The 25623-nt window shown below is 35.6% G+C and overlaps 1 protein-coding gene across 2 annotated transcripts in view; it reads left to right on the top strand.

Annotated features, from left to right (window-relative positions):
- Positions 1-25623, top strand: part of LOC134842978 (guanine nucleotide exchange factor subunit RIC1-like) — a 300792-nt gene that overhangs the window by 269182 nt on the left and 5987 nt on the right. Inside the window, exons 6-23 of one of the 2 annotated variants that reach the window (XM_063859535.1) lie at positions 7590-7723; positions 11571-11662; positions 11746-11843; positions 11979-12295; positions 12569-12673; positions 12747-12785; positions 13332-13442; positions 14146-14235; positions 15220-15394; positions 19710-19811; positions 19934-20454; positions 20589-20909; positions 21297-21468; positions 22397-22712; positions 23295-23327; positions 24323-24592; positions 24752-24828; positions 24905-24955. In XM_063859535.1, the coding sequence (XP_063715605.1) occupies positions 7590-7723; positions 11571-11662; positions 11746-11843; positions 11979-12295; positions 12569-12673; positions 12747-12785; positions 13332-13442; positions 14146-14235; positions 15220-15394; positions 19710-19811; positions 19934-20454; positions 20589-20909; positions 21297-21468; positions 22397-22712; positions 23295-23327; positions 24323-24592; positions 24752-24828; positions 24905-24955 (3024 nt within the window). The remainder of the gene's footprint in view (positions 1-7589; positions 7724-11570; positions 11663-11745; positions 11844-11978; positions 12296-12568; positions 12674-12746; positions 12786-13331; positions 13443-14145; positions 14236-15219; positions 15395-19709; positions 19812-19933; positions 20455-20588; positions 20910-21296; positions 21469-22396; positions 22713-23294; positions 23328-24322; positions 24593-24751; positions 24829-24904; positions 24956-25623) is intronic. The other variant, XM_063859546.1, reaches the window with a different exon arrangement.

Below are 25623 nucleotides of genomic sequence, written 5' to 3' on the forward strand. Positions count from 1 at the left end.
ATAGATCTTGTTTTTTACTCTTTTACAAAATACGAGATTAAGAAAAAGAAGTAATTTTTCTACTGTCTAATTCTATTGTTTTTCCTAGCTGATGATAGTACGTCCAAACCACTCACAGTAGGGTTAAATGTTTGCTTCAGTTATTTGGTATAAAGCTTCAATTGCTTAAACATGTTTTGTTTGACCGATAATCATTCAAATGATGTTTCAACTGTATTAGTTGACGTTTTGAAACCCCCTTAAGGTCGGAACTATTTTTGAAACTTTGTTGTTGTAATTTCGGTGAAGGTCCCATGATTCAGTGTTAACAAACGAAATAGGTTATTATTTTGCGAGATCAAATGTATTGCAATCTGAAACTGGAGTTTTCCCGAACAGATGTTTAAATTAAAAAGAACGAATTGATTTTCACTTATCTAGTTCGTGATGTTTTTTGTTGTTTCGTCAGAAAATTAATTAATTAATGGAATATTTTTAAATTTTGGGTACAATATTTCGGATAATCATGAAGATACGTATAAACAGAAATTGCTGATTGCTCTATTTTCTGCTCGAAGCGCAATCTGTTTGGTAAACTGCCCAAGAAACCTGACTCATGATCCAGAGGCCCAGGTTTCAATCCCGGTGAGAACCGGTTTTCTTAGATGAATAGTATATCTGATTTGTATTTGCCACCTATTGATATCACTAATACGTGGCAAATACAAATCACATATTACTCTGTTAAGAAAAACTTCGGTTCTCACCGGGTTTGGAACCCGGTACTCTGACGCACGATGCAGATGTGCGCGCACGATTTAATCTGCAGGCATAACATTGTTCCCAAATTTGAAGAATACTCCGCCAGTTAATAAACTTACAGTTCTAGCGTATTTCGCAGACTGAGCTGGGTGTTACACTGGATATACATCTGATTCAAGACCTAGAAGCCGGGTTCTGTTCCCGCTGCCAGCGTTTTATGTTTCGTGAAGACAAAAAAAATTTATTTTAACGTCACCCACCGTTTTAGTGTCATGAATTGACTTTCCAGCAGAATAAAAAAATTATCTATTGTTTTTTCAATCCTCTGTATTATTTTTAGTTCAGGAACATGTTCACAATATTAGCAAGTTCAGTGTGCTGTAATTCTGTGGTGGTCATTATCTATGTTTAAATGTCAATAAATGTAGCAAAGACACTGAAATAGGTCGTGATGATTTTTTTCAGGAATCATCCTTTTTTGCTGTCTCGTTTTTTTTCAGAGCAAAATCTAAAAAAAGGTTCTGGTTTGAGCGATGTGACTTTCTCGAAGCCTAGTTCAAAACTCATTTTCCAAATGCAAGGCAAAATATGCTGTCCATTGACAAAAACTGAAATGGTTCTTTCAGATGGCGGTAAAGCGTGCCAACAATATAAGGCAATATAAAGTTTTCTTTAATTCTATAGAACAATTTGAAATGATGCAAATTGTTCTATAGAATTCAGAAAATGATCAACAGTAATACTGAAAGCTAAGTAAAATTTACACTGCAATGCTCACATATTTCTATTGGGATACAAAGTGTTTTCATCATAACTAGTATTTGTTTCATTTATTTTATGTAGGGGCTCCTTATAGCTCATAGGGGTTAAGTGTGATATAACATTTCAGCCCTTGTTATAGCTCATGTTTTGTTTGACCGATCATCATTCAAATGATGTTTCAACTGTATTAGTTGACGTTTTGAAACCCCCTTAAGGTCGGAACTATTTTTGAAACTTTGTTGTTGTAATTTCGGTGAAGGTCCCATGATTCAGTGTTAACAAACGAAGTAGGTTATTTTGCGAGATCAAATGTATTGCAATCTGAAACTGGAGTTTTCCCGAACAGATGTTTAAATTAAAAAGAACGAATTGATTTTCACTTATCTAGTTCGTGATGTTTTTTGTTGTTTCGTCAGAAAATTAATTAATTAATGGAATATTTTTAAATTTTGGGTACAATATTTCGGATAATCATGAAGATACGTATAAACAGAAATTGCTGATTGCTCTATTTTCTGCTCGAAGCGCAATCTGTTTGGTAAACTGCCCAAGAAACCTGACTCATGATCCAGAGGCCCAGGTTTCAATCCCGGTGAGAACCGGTTTTCTTAGATGAATAGTATATCTGATTTGTATTTGCCACCTATTGATATCACTAATACGTGGCAAATACAAATCACATATTACTCTGTTAAGAAAAACTTCGGTTCTCACCGGGTTTGGAACCCGGTACTCTGACGCACGATGCAGATGTGCGCGCACGATTTAATCTGCAGGCATAACATTGTTCCCAAATTTGAAGAATACTCCGCCAGTTAATAAACTTACAGTTCTAGCGTATTTCGCAGACTGAGCTGGGTGTTACACTGGATATACATCTGATTCAAGACCTAGAAGCCGGGTTCTGTTCCCGCTGCCAGCGTTTTATGTTTCGTGAAGACAAAAAAATTTATTTTAACGTCACCCACCGTTTTAGTGTCATGAATTGACTTTCCAGCAGAATAAAAAAATTATCTATTGTTTTTTCAATCCTCTGTATTATTTTTAGTTCAGGAACATGTTCACAATATTAGCAAGTTCAGTGTGCTGTAATTCTGTGGTGGTCATTATCTATGTTTAAATGTCAATAAATGTAGCAAAGACACTGAAATAGGTCGTGATGATTTTTTTCAGGAATCATCCTTTTTGCTGTCTCGTTTTTTTTCAGAGCAAATTCTAAAAAAAGGTTCTGGTTTGAGCGATGTGACTTTCTCGAAGCCTAGTTCAAAACTCATTTTCCAAATGCAAGGCAAAATATGCTGTCCATTGACAAAAACTGAAATGGTTCTTTCAGATGGCGGTAAAGCGTGCCAACAATATAAGGCAATATAAAGTTTTCTTTAATTCTATAGAACAATTTGAAATGATGCAAATTGTTCTATAGAATTCAGAAAATGATCAACAGTAATACTGAAAGCTAAGTAAAATTTACACTGCAATGCTCACATATTTCTATTGGGATACAAAGTGTTTTCATCATAACTAGTATTTGTTTCATTTATTTTATGTAGGGGCTCCTTATAGCTCATAGGGGTTAAGTGTGATATAACATTTCAGCCCTAATGGCCGTGATTTGAATTCCAAAAAAATTACACGGTTTATTTTTTTTAGCACTTATTCAACCATTTTGCGGCGTTTTTAATAATTCGTTGGATGATGATTGCCTTCATATTCTAAAAACGCCAAATGGAGAATAAATTTTACTTCGAATTTTTTCTTTCCTTTGGAACTTTACTACTTAATTTTCTTTAGTCTGAACATTCTCTACAACTTGAACTGCGACCGAATATCCCTGCTAATGTCTTTAAGTCTTTAATTGTTTTGTCCAGGCTCAAATTTAAACTTGATTTAAGACTTCTTTTTGAGATTCCTTTGTTAAATGTAAGGCTCATTACGCTCCTCATAACAAAAGTTTACTTGACTAAGAAAATTTCAATATTAATTATATAGGTCGTGAGGATTTTTTTCAGGAAAAATCTTAAAATTTATTCAGGCTTTTGATTCTCGAGTTGACTTTTGATTTTTTCAAGTTCAGTTCATTTACTTTGTAAAAAGGAAGACAAACTCCATTATCGAACAGCAAACATGAAAGGTGACGAAAAACATGATCAACTTCTAGTTTCGAAAGAGGAATTTAATTTTCAGATTTTCCAGCGAGATAAAAAAGTTTACCTATGATCCAATTTTCTGAAATTGGGCGGTTTTTATCAAAAAAAAGCTTGTCCTGAGTTGTTCTAGAAATTCAATGAGCTGTACGGGCATCTATTTTTTCTTTGAAATTCAAAAATTGAGATCTTTTCAAAAAACTTGAGTTTCTTGACTCTCTTCCAATTTTCTGCTGGCTAGGTTTAATTGATTTCATTCTAAAGACGTTTTGATACAAAATTTTTCAAATTGGTCCAGTTTTACGAAAAGCAAAAAATAATCGTAAAAGATGTTTAAATCTTCAACTCTCTGTTGGTTATTTTTTATTCAATCAAGCAAATTGCTGTGTTTTGTGCTTCAGTTATATTTTTGAATTAATTTTTTTGGAAAATTTTCTTTGAATTTTGATCAATATTTATAGTATCTGTATTTCCCAATATCGTGTACAAAAGTTCTCGGTTTTGTTTGGTTTCATATCCTTCGATTTTTGCCTATATGACATATGCCGCTGGTATACTCCGCAAATACATTTTTTCGAAAAGAAAACCGTGTTTTTCATATCAGTTGGTGCCAGCTTAATTCTCATTGCTAACTTATCTGATTGACTTTTTGCCAAGTATTGTAACATAACCTTGGTAGTTAATTTTTCAGCACGAATTTTTAGTTTTTTTAAATTCAGTCTCTGAAATTTTAATCATTTCATTTGATTTTGCAATTTTATGACATTTGTCTAAAAGCCTTCACTCCGTATATTATGCTATTTTTTTTGCTTATTTTTTTGTTTTTTCATCTTAAATGGTTTCTTCTAATATTTTATCGTCTTAATAAGCTTTGTTCCGTTGCTAATTTACTATTCGTATTTATTTCTCCGCATGTTTCCCTATAATTCAATGTTTGATAAAGATGTTTATTGTAACGGTATGGGATTGCATTTTTTTATTTTTTTTTGTGACGTTTTGTGGATTTCTTTTGTGAAATTTAGTTTATCTCAAAACCCTTTCCACCAATTTTTGAAAAAGGGATATCAGTGGAAAGATCTCGTACTCCTTTTGTGCTACTCGAAATATTTGTGATTTTTTTTCGTTTTCTCAGAATCTACCCTCTCAAATCTAAGATTATGGGTTCAATGAAGATAACGGTAGTTGGAAGCTCCCCTGCATTAGCGGCCACTCACATTTTTTTTTCACAAAACCTTGTCCTCGGAAAATTCAATTTTCTGATTTTTTTGACCTTTTCAAAAATACCTTCCGGTCTTTTAGATTTTGGGTTCAATCCAAAAAAAACGAGTTGGGGGAAACTGCTTTCCAAATGCGACTACGTTCGAATTTTTTTGACACGACAACTTATGGTTCTAGGAAAAGTCATAATTTCGATTTTGTGACCGATTTTAGAACTTATTGGTTTTTTTTTCGAGAAATATACTTCCAAATCTGAATTTTTTAGTGCAATCGAAATTACAGGTCACTTGACTGAGCGGTTGTGCCCAATTCAAATGTGACATCAAGGTTTGATTTGAATTAACAGGTTATTTAAAGTTAATTTATAGCTGCTTTTTTTGAAATGTTGACTGTTTTGAGAAAGTTTTGAATTGTTGATTATTTTTGGGAACTTTTCGAATTTTGACCAAAACTACCCTGACGATTTTTCTGCTCGGCGTATTTTTAGCAGAAAAAAGTTGCGCGGATATCGAAAGTGATGTTTTTGACTTTTGATCTTTTTCAGAATTTTTAAGGCAACATTTTTTTGACTTTTCTTAAAAACTACCGCATCAAATCTAAGATGAAGGGTTCAACCGAAAGAACTGGCTGCCATACTTTTCTGCCGACGCGGCGACTACTTATTTTTTTAAATATAATTTTTTTAAATATAAATTTTACGTCCTGGGTAAAATTTCAATATCTCAAAACTTCTTCACTTCTCCCTTATTTTCGTAGAGAAGCAACTAAGGTTTTGGGCAAAGTCCAGTTTTCGAAATTACCCATTTCATACAGCATCAAAAAAATTAATTCAAAAAGTATCAACACTTATCTCCAGCTTTAGCTGGAGCCCTATTATAATTCATCGTTGCATACGAAAATTTTGGTTCACCTATTTTTTTTTCGACTGATATTTTTTTATGTTTGTGTTGTATCGCAAGTGATGCGAAGCTCTGCTTCACCTCTAGGTATAGTTTAAAAAAAAATTGAGTTAATTAATGCGTTGTGTGTTTCTTTTAATGCGTACCGAAAGCGGCGAGCGAATCCGGATAAGATATCATTTCAAATTGAATTGACGAAAGCTACAGTCCCGGGGCATAGAAGTTTTAACTTATAGTTTTCAAGCGATGATATTAGAAAAGTTTTTTTTTGACGTATCAGCCGTTTTGTTCATAAGTATTAGAGGTTCACGGTCTTAACGTTGACATGTGTTTAAACGATGACATGAGTCGATGAACGTCGTGAAGACTCTTAAATAGGTTGTGGTGATTTTTTTGAGGAAAAAGTTTTAAAATTCTCTAATAGCCTCTGAATTGCATTCATTGATGTTAAAGAATCTATGAATGCACTAAAGTCTTTATTTATTTTTGAGTTCAACCCGAATTAATTTGCTAAAAGATAGGTTAATTGCGCTCAACAAATACCTAAGTGAAAAAAAAAACAACTTCCAGTTTCGAAAATGAATTTAAATTTTTAGATTTTCCTGGTCAATGAAAATTTATCCATTGATACAGTTTTGTTAAATTGGGTTTTTTCTATCAAAAAAGTGTCAATCATTAATTGTTTTTGAAGTTCCACTCGCTGTAAGGCCATATATTTTTTCTTTGAAATTCGAAAAGTGATTTTTTCAAAAAACATTTCATTGATGTTTTTTCCGGTTTTTTGCGTTTTTTGTCTATTTTTCAAATGCCGGTTGGCTATGTTTCAGACTATAGTTCGATAAAAAACCGTAAAAAAGTGGTTTTAAGTCGTCGTTTGGCCATTTAATCAGAGGTGTTCTTAGTGGCGAAAAGTGCCAGTAAATAGCAGAAGCAGCTTCGAGCAAAAAAAATACTGACCTGCTTCAGTATTTGTGTGATTTTCGGGGAAGTGAAGTTGAATGCAATCTGATTTTTTTTCGGTCTTGCAAGATATCCATGCATGGGAACTGAAAAATACATAATAAATCTGAGTCGCTATAGCTATGCCATTGGTTCCTTGACGCTCGCTATTATGATTTAGCTATCGCTATTCGCTTTCGATATTACAATTCTGCTTTAGATACCTTAGAGGGCTCTTAGATTTTTCAGGGTTTTGCCTTGATACGAGCTGTCTTTGTTTTCAGATTTTCGAAAAAAGTGACGTAATAATGTTAATGCGCGGGTTTTTTTTAATTCTGACTTTTTAGCTTGTGGTATTTTTCCATAACATCTGAAAGACATTGTTGTACTGAGCTCAATTATAAAAAGATATTTTTACTCGTACTATTTTTTTGATTTTATGCGGGTTTGAAGTCATTTCAATATAATTCTTACGTCTGAATTTTCCTGTTTTCTGTTGACGCTTACTAAAAATAAATATGGCGAATCAATCCGGCTCAGAAGTAATTCCAAGTTGATTTGAGGCACGCTAATTGATCCAAATAATGCCTAATTAGATTCGAGTTCTATCATTTTGCTTTAAACTTTGCTCGTGTGGAAGATTTTTAAATGAGATGAGAATTGAATTTTTTCCATTTATTGTTTTTTGAAAAGTAAAACGAAATTTTAAGCAAAATTTACTTTAGAAACCTTAAAGTTCTTCCGGGATTATTCTTGGCTTCGACTTGTTAAGAGCAGACTTAAATATTGACTGAGTTCATAAGCACCTTTTACTGCCCATATTTTCATGGTTGAAAGTTTCCTATTAGCCGGTTCTGCAAATGTTATTTCCATTACTATGTTTCAGCGTCTCTATTGAGAGACAGCGTAGGCATTGTGTGTCTGCGCAATGCGATAGGCAGCATGGGAGGATTGCTCTGTGTCTTGAGTGACGGCAGAGCGGCTATTCTGGCGAGCGAGTCAGCTGACATCGATTTCAATGTGAGTTCCATTAATTAAAGGTGAATTAAAAGGTACGTCTCTTAGCATAGAATAATCAGACCAGTTTTTCTCGCATCAAATCAAGTAGCGTAATAATCTATGAATCTTTGACAATGGCTGCTTGATAATTGAGCTGAAATTTTTTGCTGCGTTTTCCCCGAAAACTACTTGATGTTTGTTTTAACTTCATGAACTGTTATTCCGTGGTCGAAAAATTCTGAATTTTATGGAATCACGCCATTGAGCTTTAGTATTTAACCATATTCTGAAAGAGTAAATATAGTTAGATCTTTAAATTAACAAGCGTTACCAAATCCAAAAAGAGACTCTTTTCACAGGCCAGCAACTTGTCTAATGGAATCGGTGAATCAGTAGCTTAGCTTATAATTAATTCAGACTTGGTGACTCAGATGTAAAGGCATTTGGCTCAGATTTAAATACGATACTTAAGACTCAAGAGCCGTCGGCTCAGTCCGATCAGGATCTGTTCTTTTTGCAAGCTGGATTTATTCTGTTCCCTATAAATCAAATCGTGTATCTGCTTATCCACAGCGCTGGCTTTTCTTGAACGTTTTTTTTATAACGTTAGATTGGTGTTAGAATGCCATTTTTAACAACCCTAATAGTACAGGAAATTGAGTCCAAGCTTTTGCATTTTTCATGCAAACAAAATTTTTGAGCAATTAAATTTGGTGAATTGCAAGGAGACGGGTCTGATGCAGACAGTGAACTTAATAGGCAATTATGAGAGACACTAAAGTAAGCCAATCAGAAGCAAGCGTTGCCAGCCAATAAGCAGAATGTTCTAAGAGCAGAATGGGTCCAAGAGCAGAAACACAGAAGAATATCAATTTTTATAAGCTAATCGTTAAATTAAGTATAAAAATTGTCAATATTACCAAAGAAACTAATATATTATGCATAATTACACAAGCAATGCTTGTGTTATTGTATGAACTATTTTGTTTTCCAACCTAAGTCGCAAATATTGTTGCGACGCAAATATTGTTGTGATAAAATTAAAATGTGTTCGTTTTGAAAGTGATCATTTGGATCAATAACCAACTATTAAGTACAGCCAATGCTCAGAATTTTAACACAGACTCTTATTGCTCCGTAATTCATTATGAAAGTAACGGAATATTTGTGCTCGCGTTGTTTTTTTCTTCAGACAATTTTCGACTTTTTAACTAGCCATTCTGACCGCATCTTCTTAAATCATTCAAAAAGTATAGTTGTCCTGACCCTAAATTTGGAAAGTGATTTCACCTGTGATCATTTTTTTGTAAAGTTATGGGTGTTTAAAAATTGCCAATTTGGGACAATTAACGCGCGATATACTTCGCGCTATTAACACGTAAGCGGATATTTAATCCGTCATAGAAATTGTTTCAAATTGGTTGAACGATGCTTATTTGCCGTAATTGGTTGAACGATGTTTATTTATTTCATTTAATTTTTTCAGGTTATTACTGCTCCTTAGTCTGCTCTATAAATTGAGTAATATGTTAGTTGGTATGTATTTTTTCAAATTGACTTTTACTGCTAATGCGTCATAATTGGCGTGCGTCACTAAAGAAATTTTGTTGACTCAAATTTTACTCATACAGTTTTTCCTAGTAGCGTTATCGGTCATATTTTTGCTTATTTATGCGAAGTGAAACTTCGCCTCTGTGTTTAAGTTAATTTGATTGAGATTTTTCATCAAGTTTGTTTTTTGAATTAAAGTTAATATTGAGCTTTTTTGTATTACATTTACCGATAAGCTTTTAAAAATGGATATTTTTTTGTTTTCCTGCTCTTAGGACATTCTGCTTATTGACTGGATACCCTTGCTTCTGCTTTGTTTGCTTTATTGTCTCTCATAATTGCCTTTTAAGTTCAATGTCTGCATCAGACCCGTTTCTTTTCTTGGTTTTATTGACGTTTGTTTACTAAATTTTTGTTTAGTATCAAATAGCCGGTATAATTCAATAAAAATTAATTTTTTTCTGTGTTTTTTCTCTTGGACCCATTCTGCTCTTAGAACTTTCTGCTTATTGCTTCGCCTCCAGGAGCACGGCACCCATTTAGAAAAGTTAATCAGCCGAATATCGAATCACTAATTTTGCAGCAGTTAATCCTAATTTCGATCAGTTTTAAGGCAATAAAACGATTATTGTTTTACCGTCTTATTTGTTCAATTACCCGCCAAAATGCCTTCACTTTGTTTGTTTTACTGGGTCTTAAGTTCTCTGTCTAGATCAGTCCCGTCTCCTTGTCATTCACCGTCATTCAGCTTATTGGCGACTTCTATATAAAGTCTGAAGCTTTTCAGTTATAGGTTGATAGTTTGATAACCAATCGGAATTTTTCGTTAACTTCTTTAATAGGTTTTGTTCGCTTTTTATTCCTTTTGGGCTCCATCGGAAAACCTTGTTTCTGAAATGAGATTTTGCGCCACATAGTGCGCCAATAATGAGCCGGCTTTAAACCTTTACTTTGTCATGTAACAATAGAAAACTAATTGTCTGTTCTGGAGAAAATGCCAGCGCCTAGTGAACCGCCTTCCCGTAGAACTCGATTTTTTCAGTGTAGTCGGACTTAAACCAAGACTCCTTTCCTCTGTCTGGCAGTATTTCCACAGCGTGTACAGCGAAGAAAAAAGCTGAACCTGGACAATGCACTGTGACTGTCTATCCTGTGTTGCTAATCGCTTATGGCTTTCGGGAAAAATCCCATCAATTTCTTTGAGTTGTAAAGTCATAATAATAATAATAATGATAATAATAATAATTGAGATTAGAAATGATGATTTTTAAATTATTCTTCTACGGTTGTGTTTTTGTCTGAAATTCTGTCGGTAGAGGTTATGCTGCTGATCGACTAGTTGTTTGAAGATTGTTTAAAGCTGATTTGGAGGTTGTTTGCATTCGGATAAGTATTTGAATTTTTTCTCGTTGATTTCGGCGAAATTGTTTCGGTGTAATATGCAAAATATTTAATATGGCTTCATTTCCATCTAGGAGCTAAGAGAACTAAAAGAGTTCAAAAAATTAAGATCAGAGGTTTTTCGTTTTAGTTATGGTAACTGGGTAGCATGCAATCATCCGATATGTCAAACATCCGATAAACCAAAAGTAAGGGCTAAGATCCGATTTCTACTGTTCGTTTGAGATATGCTGCTTTGGCTGAACTAATAGTGACCACGGCAGTTGCTTCAACGTGTTGCGATCTGGCCAACAGAAGGAAGGTAGCAGTCAATATGAAAATTAAAGCCGGTTATTGCCGTAAACCGGCGACGCGCGCCCACCGGTGACCTAAGGCGAAAGCCTACTAAAATAGCATTCTTACGTCATCTTGTTACTTAATCATTACATAATTTCGGATGTTTTGACAGTGGATGTTTGACATTCGGATGTTTGCCCCAGACCTATTGTAACTGAAAGTTAATAATATTACTGTATTTTTCATTTTCCAAATTCTCTGAGGTCTAATTCTAATTGCCGCTCGGGTGTTTAAGCCGCTAGGAATTTTCTCTGCAAATTCATTTGGTAAATGTAAGAAATAGTGTACTCCTATAACAAATGCGCAGATGAAACCAAGAATTGTGAATGAGTAATGACTCTTAGTTTGAATAAATTGTACGCAGGGAATAACATTTTTCAGAATTCCCTGCGGAATAAAAAAAATTACCTTGGGTTCAGTTTTCTCAATTAATCAATTCTGGGTTAATTTTATCGAAAAAAAATAATAATCATAAGATTCTTGAAACTCATGAAAGGCCATTTATCTGGGATCAAAACATTGGTATTTAGAATGAGTTTTTGTAACTGTGTACCATGCAACTGAATAATTCTGTTTTTAGCATATCCAGGGAATTTTCGCCCCAAATGTATCAGACGCTGTATGGGTTTGTCACAATGAGAAACTGAGGCAGATGATCATAACTTCCAAAAGGCAAGCTTCTCCGCTGGCTGCTCGCTGTTTTTTTTTCCAGTATACAAGGTAGTTGCTGTTCTTAGATCATATTTTGTTTTTAGTGGCTCGATGCTCATTTTTGCCATGAATGAGTTGACAAATGAGTTGGTGCTAACGTGCAAATATGAGATCAGACAGAAATTGAATATATCGCAACCCGGTGAGCTTTTTACAACTTTTAATTGGGTTTTCATGCAAACAAAATTGTTCTTTTTACGCCTAGAACTAATCTCTATGTCGTTTTGAGCTGAATAAATTGCTTTTTTTGGTTGAGCTAAGTTTGCTGTGTGTTTAGGTAAAGTTTTCGCTAGAGAAGCTACTGTGTGTTTGGGGGGACTGGCTCTCTGTGCCGTACTCAACACAGGCATCTACCAATTTTACTCCATTTTTGGCAGTCTCCTCTGGGAAGCGGATCCAGTCCAGTTCTCCAAATCCAGGGTCCAAGTAGCCAGACTGAGTCCCAGCGGGTACCAGTTGTGGATCTGTGTAGCATCCAGAGACCCTCTAAGGGGAGATAGTCGCAGTCCTGGGGGGTTTTACAGTTCGGACAGACGCAGTGTGACTTTGGTGCAACCAGTAGTGAAAAGCGTGAACTCAATTCTCTCTTCACATGTAAGATCTGCCTTACAAGAATTCCGAGATTCGAGTTTCTGCCGTTGGGAGCATTCACTAGGGAACCACTTTTCACCGTTGGGAACCACTTTTAGCTAAAAGTCCCAGAAAAACGGCGTAAACCTCAGAAAATTCTGATGATTTCCATATATTCGAACAAATTGTTTCAAGCATATGGTTGTTTCAAGTTCGGTCAATGTCAAGTACTGGAAACAGACAGTTGTATGCCATCCTTTCTTGTAACAAGCTTAAACAAATGGCTTTTGTTTTCAGTTTTCTGAGTCCTTCATTTTGCTGCAAGGTCATGATCGCATTATGCTCGGCAGCAACCAGAACTTCGAGAGCTCGGACAATGTCAAGTGCTGGAAACAGGCAGTTGTATGCCATGCTTTCTTGTAATGCAATTTTTAAACATGTCATTCCTCTGAATTTAATTTATCTTTTTGTTTAGATCCCATTGCCGTATCTAAGGGGAGCTGAAATCGTTAAGGTAATCTATTGATTTCTACTGGTGCAAAGAAATCAGTTTCTTTTAAGAGTAATGAACGATTTTTTTTCAGGAAAAAGTCTTAAAATTTGATTTTTCGCGGTTTGATTTGTGATTTCTTTTCAAGTTCAGTGCGTTTCCATTGTTCAAAGGAAGGCAAACTCCGCTATTGAGCAGCAAAAGGGCAAAGGTCACGAAAAACATGATCGACTTCTAATTTCGAAAATGTAAATTAATTATCAGTTTTACCAGCGAAATAAAAGTTTTGCCTATTGATCCAGTTTTCTCAAATTGGGTTAATTTTAGCAAAAAAAGTGTCCATCATAAAGTGTTCTACAAATTCAAACAGCTTTAAGGCCATCAATTTTTTCCTCAAAATTCAAAAGTTGAAGGTTTTTGAAAAAAAAACGAGTCAGTTGTTTTTTCAGTTTCTTTGCGTTCATTACTCGTTTCCAACTGTCAGTTGGCTATGTTTTGAATTGGCAATGATTGATGATAGCTCAACATTTTATCTCTGTTCTTTTCCATGAAAATTTTTTTCTTTTGCAGTTTTCGTGCGTAGACCCAAGTGGTAACAATGTGGCGGTCGCCTCCCAACATGGAGTGGTGCTCTACAACTTCGAACAGCTCAAGTGGAAGATGTTCGGAAACGAAATTCAGGTAGATATCTAATAAATTTTTTGATATATACTGCATTTTGAATTAAAATATCCACTGAGTTTCTTTCAGTAACAAGTGAGTCACATATGTTGAAGAAGCATCTAAATTTAACAAGAACGTGTGATCACTCAGCAGAGTGAAAAGAAGCAGGGATCGCAATAATTATGCCAATATATAATCATGATATCCTTTTTTTTACGCAAGTGTCACTTATTTCTGCACCAGGTGCTTGTTTTCTTGCAAAGTTTCTCCGGAAGTTATATTCGCTTTATTAAAGTCCATTCACCGATGCGAGTTACCATTATGCAGGCATTGGTGCTTAATCGTACTCACTAGGATAATGGCTTATTTCGGCCATTAGCAACGTTGTGTCAGGTACGGAAATATGCCGGGGAATCGATTCACAAAGGCAAATACTTGAGTTCAAATGAGTATACACCAAATATAGGTCCATATGAAAAGTAGATAAATTTCGATGACATGTTTCATAGTACAATTGATGTGGTCAACATAAGAGGAAAACGGATGGCCACTCCGTACACCCCAGCAAAGATGATTATCAATCAAATATCTATAAAGATTTTTCAAGTCAACATATTTTTCAAATTAACTACAAATCAATTGTCGAATTGAGTAAGTTTGTACCAAAATTTGCTTACAATTTGTATTTCGAAACATTTAAACTATCGCAATTGATTGACAGGAGAAGGAGCTGAGTGTCTGCGGGGGAATGACCTGGTTCGAGGAGTTTATCGTCTTCACTTGTCGCAACAACGACTCCTCCAGATACGAAGTGAGTTGTTCGAAAAATATATTTCCCACTTATAATGACCCCTGAAAGAAGGCGATTGAAGTTGTGTAAGAGTCAATAAAGGTAATGATGACTTTTATGTAGATCATGATGATTTAGTTTTTTTGGGGAAAAGTAAAATTATGTTCACGGTCGACTTTGAGTTTCGAAAGTGGATTTTAATTTTCAGATTTCCCAATGGAATAAAAAGTTACCTAATACATATTTCTCAAATTGGGTTAACTCTATAAAAAAAAGTGTCGATCATAAATTGATCTTGAAATTCAAAGAGCTGTAAGGCCATATGTTTTTTCTTTGAAATTTGAAGTTTTTTTTTTCAATTTTCTTGCGTTCATGAACCTTCATGTATCGTGGCTATGTTCTATGTTGGTTTTACTTTATGTAAAAGTTTAATCATTAGTTTTTGCGTAATTTTGATCAAAGAAATAGAGCTAAAAGTGGCCCATTTTAAGGTGAATTTTGGGTTCGAATTTTGCGAAACCAGTTGCATGATAATTTTTCTGGTTCAATTATCAGCAATTTTTAAGTTCAATGAACGTAGTGAAAGCAATTCTATAGGTCGTAATTTTAGTTTCAGGAAAAAGTCTTGTTCACGCTCTGTTTTGATCTCCGGTTTGACTTTTGATTTCTTCCTGCTTCTTTACGAAGTGCTGCAACGTGATATATTTTTCTTAGAAGTTCAAAAATTTTCCAAAAAATCAACCATTGGAACTTTTCTAACTGTTTGTTGGCTATGTTTATATTAATCATTTTTGTCTCAATTTAACCCAATTTGACAAAAGCTTAGTTTTTTCTTTTTTTCTGGATACTTTGAATCAGCATTGTATCAGTTTGCTGAATTGATGAACAATGTTTAAGAAGTGGAAGAAAAGTTGCGACATTGGTTTAAAATTAGCTTTCCTAAGACATTAGTTTGGATTAGGCAATGTTTACGGTTCGCGAGATAGATTCCTTTTTCTTTTTCAGCTGAGAGCCTATAGCAGACTAATGAACCTGGAGAACAACTCCAAGTCTGCAATTCATCTTCCCTCGAAGCCACTGGTGGTGAACATGTACAAGAACTTCTTCACTGTCCTCGACAGACAGTCCAGCCTGGTCATGTTCAAACTGGAAATCCACAGCACATCCAACAACAAAAGGAGTAGGTATTATAGTTTAACAACGTATAGTTGTTTTCTGCTGGACTTCGTTTCAAAGTTACCTTCATTACACTTGCGAAGCATTGTGTTATAGTACGCACTTTCTTTTTTTCCCAAACTAAGTAGCAAATACTGTTGCGACTTTGTTGCGGCGACTAAGTCGCAATTGTTGTTGCGACTTGAAGCAACAATATTTGCAGCATCGAATTGGCAATAAGATATTTTGTTGTACCTTTCATATTTTGTTGCAAATTTACAGCTTATTCATAACATGTGCTTTGACATTCGAATAGTTATAAGTTTACACAGTTGATGCATCAAGTGAACCGAAGAAAGCTATTTGTTTCCAACAACATAACAATAATAAAATCTCGATTCCAGAAATTTTCTAACTCAATATCTCTCGCAATTTTTTGAAATGCATAATAGATACATAATGTGGCTTTATCATTTGCGATTTTTTACATGCAAAATTGTATCTTTTTGTATTTGGTGCTTCTTTTGCTGCATCGAATTGGAAATTTATTAGCATATGTAGCTGCGTTATTGATGGCTAGTTTTTGGGGGTTTCAAGCATCCGTGGCTGAATGGTTAGTGTGTGAGACTCAAATTTGCTAGGTCGCAGATTTTTGCTAATTCGAGTTTTTGCTAAGCCTCGAGTTTTTGCTAATTCGAGGCTTATAGCTACTTTTTCTTATGTCACTTGATAGAGCTGCTTTTTGGTCGTGTTCTCGCAAGTGTTTACGAAGCGCAGCTTCGCCTCTGTGCTGATCGTGTTCTCGCAAGTGTTTGCGAAGCGCAGCTTCGCCTCTGTGTGAAATTTTTGAGAGACAAAATGATAAGTTCTTGTAGTTAGTTATGCTGTATGTACTTGGCAATTAGACTCATTTCTCATTTTTAAGAGTAATGAACGTAGTGAAGACTCCTATTTAGGTCTTGCTGATTTTTTTTTGTAATAACTACAGATATGCATGCATACAAATTGATGCATTTATGGGAACTTAGGTTTATATGCTCTTTTTGAGTTCATTTGAAATTCATCTGCTGAAAGTGACTTAAAAAGCACTGTCCAAATACGAACGTGGAAATGGCGCAAAAAATGTGAACTATTTCAGATTTCGAAAGGGGAATTTATTTTTTAGATTTTCAGCGGGGTTAAAACTTTACCTATTGATCCATTTCTCTCAAGTTGGGTTAATTTTATCAAAAAAGCGCCACTCATAAGTTGTCCTAGAAATTCTAAGAGCTTAAAGGGCATCTATTTTTTTCTTTTTTGACATTTCGAAAGTTAAGATTTTTCAAGAAAGTTGTTTTTTTTTATGTTTACTTGCGTTCATTACTCTTTTCCAATCTTCGATTGGCTATAATTTTGGTAGAAACAAATTTGTAGTGGTCCTAACATTTTTTGAGTACTAAACGTCTTTTCAACGTCGCGCGTGAATCAATGCGTGAAATAACTATAAAAGTAGCTAATCATGACGATGATTATGATAATGATTAAAAACGCAATATCAATAGGATAACCAAGGTATTGCAACCGGCTACAAGACGTTAAAAAATTGGCTCGTTGAATTCGGCCTGGAGAATGTTAGATCTTTCAACTTGCCTTTTTCTAAATTCAAAGCAAATTACTCATTCTGAGCATTGAATGCAGATGTAACACCTATGCTTAGGACTAGGGTTTGGTACGACTGGTACCTGTTTTTTGTTGAAAAGCATTAAGTTGAAACTTAATGTTTTCGGACTCTGGTAGCTTGCTTGTTTTTATCGGCTTTGCTTTTTCCTGTATATTGGACTCTTTTTGAAGGTTGAGCTTCTTTCTGACATTCCAAATGCCATTTCTAACAATTTTTGGTGGTGCAGGTAATCAATTTACAAGTTTTTTCTGAATTTTTATTTGCAACCTGTTTTTTTCTAAACAAAGTTTCCTCTGAACTTTTTTCAACTTTTGATTTAATGATTCATCTACTCGTGGTTATAGTATTCTACTGTGCATATGTGGCATAGAGGTCTACAGTGCATATGTGGCATAGAGATTTTTTGACATAGTGATTAGATAGTTCGAGAGGTTGTGGAAACTTTACAGAAATGTTACCGCAACCGATCACTAGACCGTTAGTTCACGACAGAATCACTGAAGTTAGTGGTCAACTCCAAATGTGTATTTTCGCCAACTGACAGACAATTTTTGAGTATGCCTCTATTTGGATGCCCGTTATGTTCGAAATTTCATATTTGTGTTGGTTTCAAGTTTATTAACTCCGATTTCAGTATATCAGTTTTTTTCTCTTTATTCGGCTTAAGGTTTTGGCGTATGTTTTTTTTCGGTTCAGTGGTCTAATTTTTGAAAGTTTAATGTACAAAGAGATAGGTTTTTATCTAACTGTTTTGAGGGGGACTGTTTTTTTTGAGCTAATGAGCTGATCTGAAAGCATTTTTTCGGGTCCACGTGTATGCTCAGCTATTATCGGCTTTGTTACCGCTTTTTAAGTTTTGTTTTGAGACTAATTCAACATTCAATTGAATTTCTTGGCGTTTTCTTCTCGAAAGAATAAAACGCCAAGAAAGACATATACGATAATTCTTTTTTTAGAAAGATTTTTTTCTGGTTAATTTGCCATGCCCGAAATTGTGTTATATCGCAAGTGATCCAAAGCTTTGCTTCGACTCTGTGCTTCTAACACTGATAGCTATTCTTCATTGTTCTTGCTGGTTTCTGTCTGAAATTCAGATAGATTTTTTCTTGCATTTGTATTTTGTTAAATTGCTCAAATTAAGATAATTGCATGTCAATGAACGAGGTGAAGACACATATTTAGGTCGTGTGTTCTTAACAGAAAATTTTGCCCAAATCTTTAAGGACCTGAATGTTGATTTTTAAAGTTCAATTTATATTCATTTGCTAAAAGAAAATTAAATTACTGTCCAATTACGATTATGTAAATGGCAAGAAAATATGCGAACGGCGTTAGTTTTGAAGTATATTTCATTTTTAAGATTTCTCAGCGGAAAAGAATAATTGCCTTTGACCCAGTTTTCTATCATAAAAGATTCGTCAAACTGAAAGAGCTTTAACTTGATGTATGTCTTTCTTCAAAATTAGATGAAAAAGTCTGCTCTATTTTTTCGAATTCATTGAGATCATTGGCGCATTTCCAAGCTTCTTTTGGCTATGTTTTAAAAACTGTTTATGAAGTTTTTTACATACCGCGATAAATTTTTTTAAATGCTTTATTGGGCTTATCGTTTTTGCATATTTTTCCTTCAAGTTGAATATGGTTTCATCTGCGTCGATTCGCAAAAAAAATGGAAGAGATGTCAAAATTTGTTTAAATTGTGGTTTTTCGTTTTAAAGAAATTAAGCCAAAGTATAATTTAAGTCAAAGTTTAATTTAAGTTTTCATATTCTTTGCCGATGACTGTTTCTGATTCGCGGTTCTTCTTTGTGCTTCTCGCGATTTTCGCAAATTAAATCGAAATTTACTGAGCGCAGTTGATCAATTTTATCCGAAAGATAACTGTTTTAGAGAAAAATGGTTTTAATTTCGTTTTCTCTTTACAGATGCAAAGCTTGTGTGATAATATGAACTCTCTTTGTTTTTTTTCCAACCTAAGTCGCAAAAATTAGTGTTCATTTTGAAAGTGTTCATTTATTACAGTATGTGCATAATATCAATAGCCAGCTATTAAGTACAGCCAATGCTAAGGATATTAACACAGACTATTATAATGCAAATAGCACTTTAGCTTCAAGATGTCATGGATTTGTAGGGTAGAGGTTGGGAAGGAGACCCGCAACAAAATAAGAGGGTTCGAACCTGGGCAGGGTCGGATGTTTTTTGATGGACGTTTTTTGTATACTGGTTCAAATGCGTCCCCTCTATAAATTGAGGCATGTTATTTCGTAAATTTCTTTTTTTTAAAATTGACTGCTAATGCGTCATAATTGACTTGCGTCAGTTAGAATCTATTTAGACTCATATTTAGCGTGGGTCACTTAAGAAATTATGTAACTCGAAATTTTACTCAGTCAGTTTTTCCCTGTAGCGTTATCGGTCATATTTTTTCTTGTATATGCGATATGCAACTTCGCCTCTGTTACATTTGCAATCGGGTACTAGGGGTATTGCAAGCAAGGGAACTGCAATCGGGTACTAGATTTTTTCCCGTAAACAACTTTGTCAACAGGATGATCTCCTTTAGTTTTTTGCAGTATAAAATCGCTCATTTTTGTATCACAAGTGGTGCGAAGCACCTCTTCGCCCTTAAGTTTGAGGTTCCAAGTCCAAAGTATTCAAAATCAATGTGATGTTGCAGCGTGTGTTCTGGCCAAGATTCAGGAGACGCCTCTGAACATGTTTGTTCCCTATCCGCAGTCAATACTCTCCATCATGTTTACAGACGTCGGACACCAAATGGGTGAGTGAATTTCAAACAGCCGATCAGTATTCGAATCAGATCTGTCATGAATGGTAGCTTATAATGTTTTCTACCCAACAGCGAAATAAAGGCCTGGATTGTAACCGTTTGACTTTGAGCAGGTAATCATCCTATACGTGATTCGACTCCCAGGAGCTTCCTCATCAACGTTGCGGGACGTCTTGCAATCTTCCCTCGAGATCCTTTAATTGATGATCTTGAGATACCAGATCAAGTTCCCCTTTGTACACCTACAGTAATAGCGAGCAATGTCGAATCTGTGACACTTTATAATTCGTCTATGGATGGTATCCCTAGAAGTCCGTATTTTAATGACGCGGTTTGGTTGATGTGCGGAGCATCTGGACTGAAGATTTGGCTTCCATTGCCGGTGGACGCCGAAGACTCTTCGAGAAGCGACGGAAGTTTCGGATTCAAAAGATCTGTGTTTATATTTCACCCAGCGGTGTATCCTCTGGCCATGGAGTGCAATTCGGGGTTTATCATGGGAGTAGATTCTGAGAACACGGTACTAAATAGTCCCCATAGCCGAGACATAATGGATGTTCTAGCTGCATCCGATAGTAAGTCGAAAACCAGTCAAGCCGCTCAGCCAGTAGCAAATTATGTCATGAGCAAAACGGTAAGATTTTCTATACATAATTTATATTTGTTTTGAGGTCTTGTGAGTTGAGAGATATTGCTTCGAGACAACTTGGCTTCCTGGGATTAAGTTTTAATGCCGATAAAGAATTAAGTTTCAATTGATTTTTGTAGATGGAAATTTTCATCCCTCAATTGATGGAAGAAATGCTGCGTCGTAATTTGAACTCACACGCAGTCAGGCTGATGAAGAGCATCGACTCTCTTCCCTCTTTTGACCACATATTGGAACTCCTTCTACATAACGTGCTGGAAGCCGAAGCAACGGCCAGTGATCCCATAGCCGACCCACTACTGCCGTCTGTGATAAGTGTGCTCAACCAACAGTACAGAAGGAAATTCCTCCGCATATTGGCAAAGTGCGCAAGGAAGACGGAGGTGGCTATTTGGAGTTTCCTATTCAATACAGCCGGGAATCCTGCACATTACTTCAAGGTACGAGTTTTGATAAATCTATGAGCTCAGAAATGAGCGTGAAGGTCGTGTTGGTTTTAACCATCTATAGTCTTCGATGATTAAGGTATATTCGTTCAAGAATTTCGCGATTGAATACAAATACATCGGCAGAATGATATCTCGTTAAGCATGAAAGTTCTCAGCTATTCTCATGGGTTCGCGAAGTGCAATCAACGGAAACCTAAGAACATGTTAAGTATTCTAATATCGAACGATACCAAGACGCTCAAGGAAGTAACGTTTTTAAAGCGGAGCTGCTCTAACTCGCAAGAGTTGACTCTGAAAAGAGTCAACTCTAGCGAGTTGGCTTTTTTCATTGAGTTTTTTGACCAGCAGATAATATTGACTGACTTTGGAATGGTTTAGAGGTGCATTGAGGAGGAGGACTTGTCGACAGCTGCCTCCTACATGATCATCCTGCAGAGTCTGGAACCCCTGTCTGTAAGTAAGCAGTATGCCAATGTACTAGTGGACACTTGTCTGGAGAAGAGACACTGGCTTCTAGTCAGAGACATCATCCGATTCCTAAAGTCGATAGGTTAATACTATTCTGTTTTATTGAATTAAAAGTTAGGCAGTCAGGCTGTATGCTAAGGTCGCCTAACGATTATAGTAGATCTTTTACTGGTTCGATTTTGTCAAAATGTCGAGGAAAGATGTGATGATTCTATAAAGGTTTTTAAGCGTAATGAACGGAGTTTTTTTTCTCCCTCAATTTTGATTTTTCGCGGTTCGACTTGTGATTTCTTTTCAAGTTCAGTGCATTTCCATTGTTTAAAGGAAGGCAAACTCCACTATCTAACAGCAAAAGTGTAAAGGGTACGAAAAACGTGATCGACTTCTAATTTCAAAAATGGAAATTAATTATCAGATTTCCTAGCGAAATAAAAGTTTTGCCTATTGATCCAGTTTTTTCAAATTGGGTTAATTTTAACAAAAAAGTGCCATTATAAATTGTTCTACAAATTCAAAGAGCTTTAAGGCCATCTTTTTTTTGTCAAAATTCGATGCTTGAGATTTTTTCAAAAACAATTCAGTTTTTCAGTTTCCTTGCGTTAATTACTCTTTTCCAACTGTAAGTTGGCTATGTTCAAATTTACCTCAAAGTTATGTGGGTTTGATGATTGCCAATTTGTGAAAATTAAAGCGCGATATTTTTCGTGCTAAAAAAGCGAAAGCGTAGATTTAATCCTTCTTATAAATCTACGTTTTTGAAAATTTGGTCCATTGTTGAATGGGAACAGTTACTCCACTCCATAGACCTCAAAATGCAGTCAAACATTCAAGTATTCGCCCTGGTACAAGCAGTCCTGGTTAAGTTGGCTCCTTAAACTTGAGATTGCGAGGCGCGGCATTAGCAAGAGACGTAAAAACAAACCATGAAAAAATGTTTACTGGGAGGAGGGAGATACAGTCATAAGTTTGTAGTTGTAATGTAAGCAACTCCAAACTATTTTCTATTTTAGCTGCATCATCCGGTGACGAAGTCTCGCCCAAAGTAAGCCACACGCCCTATTCTGTCTACGCTTACCCTCAGATCAACAGCTCATCCAATTCTCAGGTGAACGCGCCTCATCATAGCGCCAACGTTCCATCCAACTCCTCCACAGGCAGTCTGAACTCACTGGGAGGCAGAACCAGAAACACCTCTCAAAGTGGTGGCCAGAACGCGGTTGGGGGAGTTAGTTCATCTGGAAACCCATCAGGCGGCTCAATTACTTCATTCACGCCCGTAGGAGGTGTGCTGACTTACTCTCAGTCGCCGAAAACGGCAGTTGCTCGGTAAGATTTCCGCAGTTTTTCGTTCAAATTGGTTAAGGTTTTTCTGAGTCGTAAATTTCAAGTGTTCATCCTTCTTTGGAATTGCTCAAACTAGTTTTATCTAAATGAAGCTGTATTTCTGACCAGAGGTGGAACTAAACGGGTTTGGGTTCGGGCCGAATTTTTTTAAATATAAAATACGTATTTTTCGGGCCTAAGCGTAATCAGTAGGAATAAATTAAAATTGTGAAATATTGCAATCTAGCTACAAAAAAAATAGAATACCACGGGAATCGATCCTTCCAGCTCTGCATTACTAAGCAAGCGCTTCTAAAAAAAATGAAATTTTCGGACCAGTATTTCGTTAATTTTTCGGGCCTGCCCTTTTTTAACCCCCGGGTTCGGGCTTAGAAAAGTCGGCCCAATTCCAACTCTGTTTCTGTTATTATACATGTAATGGGGGCGGTGTTTCGTGTTTCGGATGTCTATAATTTGATTCAGTTGGAGTAGACGTTGGAAACCATTGTGCAAGTTATTCATGCTTTTGTTTGAATTGTTTGAGCTCTGTCGGCTCTGCACTTAAAGAGTAATATATGATTTTAGATATCCCTTTGGTTTGAGTTACTATAAAAGCAGGTAGTTGATTTTTGTGAATCTCTCCTTTCTTTTAACAAATTTGGTCATCATTCTTTCTGTCTGAGTTTCTTTTAATTCAATCTAAAATAATCGCTGTTTGATTCCTCCTTACCCAATTTCAGAACGCATTTTCAATGGTGTGTTTTTACATTTGAAAACTTTCTGATGGAAGAATTGGCCCGTTAATTTAATCGTTTTTGTTTTCAGCTCCCGTTTCCGGTAAATATCACATTGCGGTGTACGGTCTACGAGCAGACAAATTAAATTTCTTACCGGTGTCCGGGAGCAGACAAGTGGATCTGATTAACTGTCACAATCACAAATAAATCAAATATTTCGCCGCAGAAATTAAATTTAGAATGACACAACGAACAAGATAAAAAAAAATTTCCGGCTATGCCTCAGAAAGCAAACGGCTCTAACCTTAGTAGTTGTGAGATGCGATATTTACTCTTTCATGGAATAAATTTTATCGCCGCAAATTGTTATAACGGTACAAAAACTCTTCTACCAATTAGATCATCGGTCACTTGATTTAGTTACGCTAATATTGTCTTCTCTTGGACCGGTATTAGAGTTAAGTTGCCTGTTGCTGACTACGAAGCCTCACATTGCGTTCTCTTTATCTTTTTGAAAAACATCAGTGTCGAAGGGTAATTGGTGTAAAAGCCAGAATTATAAGTAAGACTGGAAAAACCTGAATTACCCTGCATTGAAATGACCCGAGTAATTGTACTTTTTTTGAAAATGCAAGTATGTATGTTTTTCAAACTGAAATATTTTATTCATTGCTCAACTTAGTTATCGATTAAATTTAAGCACAAAAGGATGAACCAGGTCTATGCGCAACCTATACTTGTCACCCTTGTTCGCTGTTTTATGATGTTCTTTGAAGTTATCATTGGAACCTTTCAACGTAGAAGTAAATTGCAAAACCCCGCTCTCTTCAGTCTGTTATCAGATCGAAAAACAGTCAACCAAGCATATGTTTTCAGTTCCGTTTCAACTGATGCTGAGCTTAACTCAAGTGGCCAGAAGTCCTCATCAGGAGATCACTCTCAACGTATGCCATCGACATCTGGATCCAATCATCAGGTGTCTGGACCACTATCGCAGCAGCAGCCAGATTCAAATGATATCTTCTACTTGTCTTCTCTAATTGCGCGGAGAGCCAGAACCCTTCTAGTGGGGTATGAATTGAGACAGCTGTTCGTCATGGCTTCGCATATTGGATTCAATTTAACATCGTGGCTGAAACGAGAAAGGTCAGTTCGGTTATCCAGAATATGGTCGTATATAAGTTATTAAGTCGTTATTTTATCACGGGAGGCTCAAAATCAAAAAGATTTCTGTGATAAGTAGTATTTGTTTACTTCTATTAGTTGCCTCAAACATGTGAGTTCCGACATTTGAATTTGCTTCAGAAATCGTGCTGCGAAGATTGACAGTTACCAAGATGCGTTAGAGAAACTGCATGTTGAGTTTGATTGGCCATTTCCAGGTGAACAGCTTGTTTTTTAATTTTGAAATCAAGTTGGAGAATTTCCTGTACGTATATCGGAAATCTTTGATTTCAGTGCTAGCCGATCAGTCGAAGATTGCCGCAGAACATCTGAAGTCGTCAACCCGTAAGTTGAATATAGTCTCAGCTGCGTATGTCGCGTAAGTGTCAAGAAATGAATCGCTGTAATGTGAATATTTTATTTTAGTGCGTTTGGTTCTATTTTTTCCAGCTACAAGTTACGCTCTCGAATAACTTTTAGAGAAATAAAAAAATACCACTTCTGTTTTAACATGCGAGAGCAAGTGACCAAAATGAACACTAATATTTGCGACTTAGGTAGCACTTGTTCCTGGTTTTCACTGCGAAGTTGCACTTGTTCCTCTGTTGTAGTTTGAAAGTTGATTTTTTCAAATTAAAAGTAAATCATTTTTTTCTGTTTCTGCGTTCATTGACACTCCCATTTGTCTGTTGGCTTTGTTTATGACAAATTGTTTTATTATTTTGCAGCTGTCACTTCGGCAGAGTTAAAGACTGCTTGAGGTTGCAATTTTTTTTTCAATTTTTTTCTCTTCAAATTAAGGTTTTTTCGATGATTAATCAACGTAGTGAAGACTCTTATATAGGTCTTGGTGATTTTTTTTCAAGAAAAAGTCTAATAATAAGTGGTATAATAATTACTGGTGTGCATTCATACTTGAAGGCATTTATGAATGCACTCAGGTAAATATGCAGTTTTTGAGTTCATTTGAAATTCATCTGCTGAAAGTGACTTAAATAGCGCTCTAAATACGA

This window comes from Symsagittifera roscoffensis, chromosome 1, assembly GCF_963678635.1.
Source record: "Symsagittifera roscoffensis chromosome 1, txSymRosc1.1, whole genome shotgun sequence".
NCBI classification, from domain to species: Eukaryota; Metazoa; Xenacoelomorpha; order Acoela; family Convolutidae; genus Symsagittifera; species Symsagittifera roscoffensis.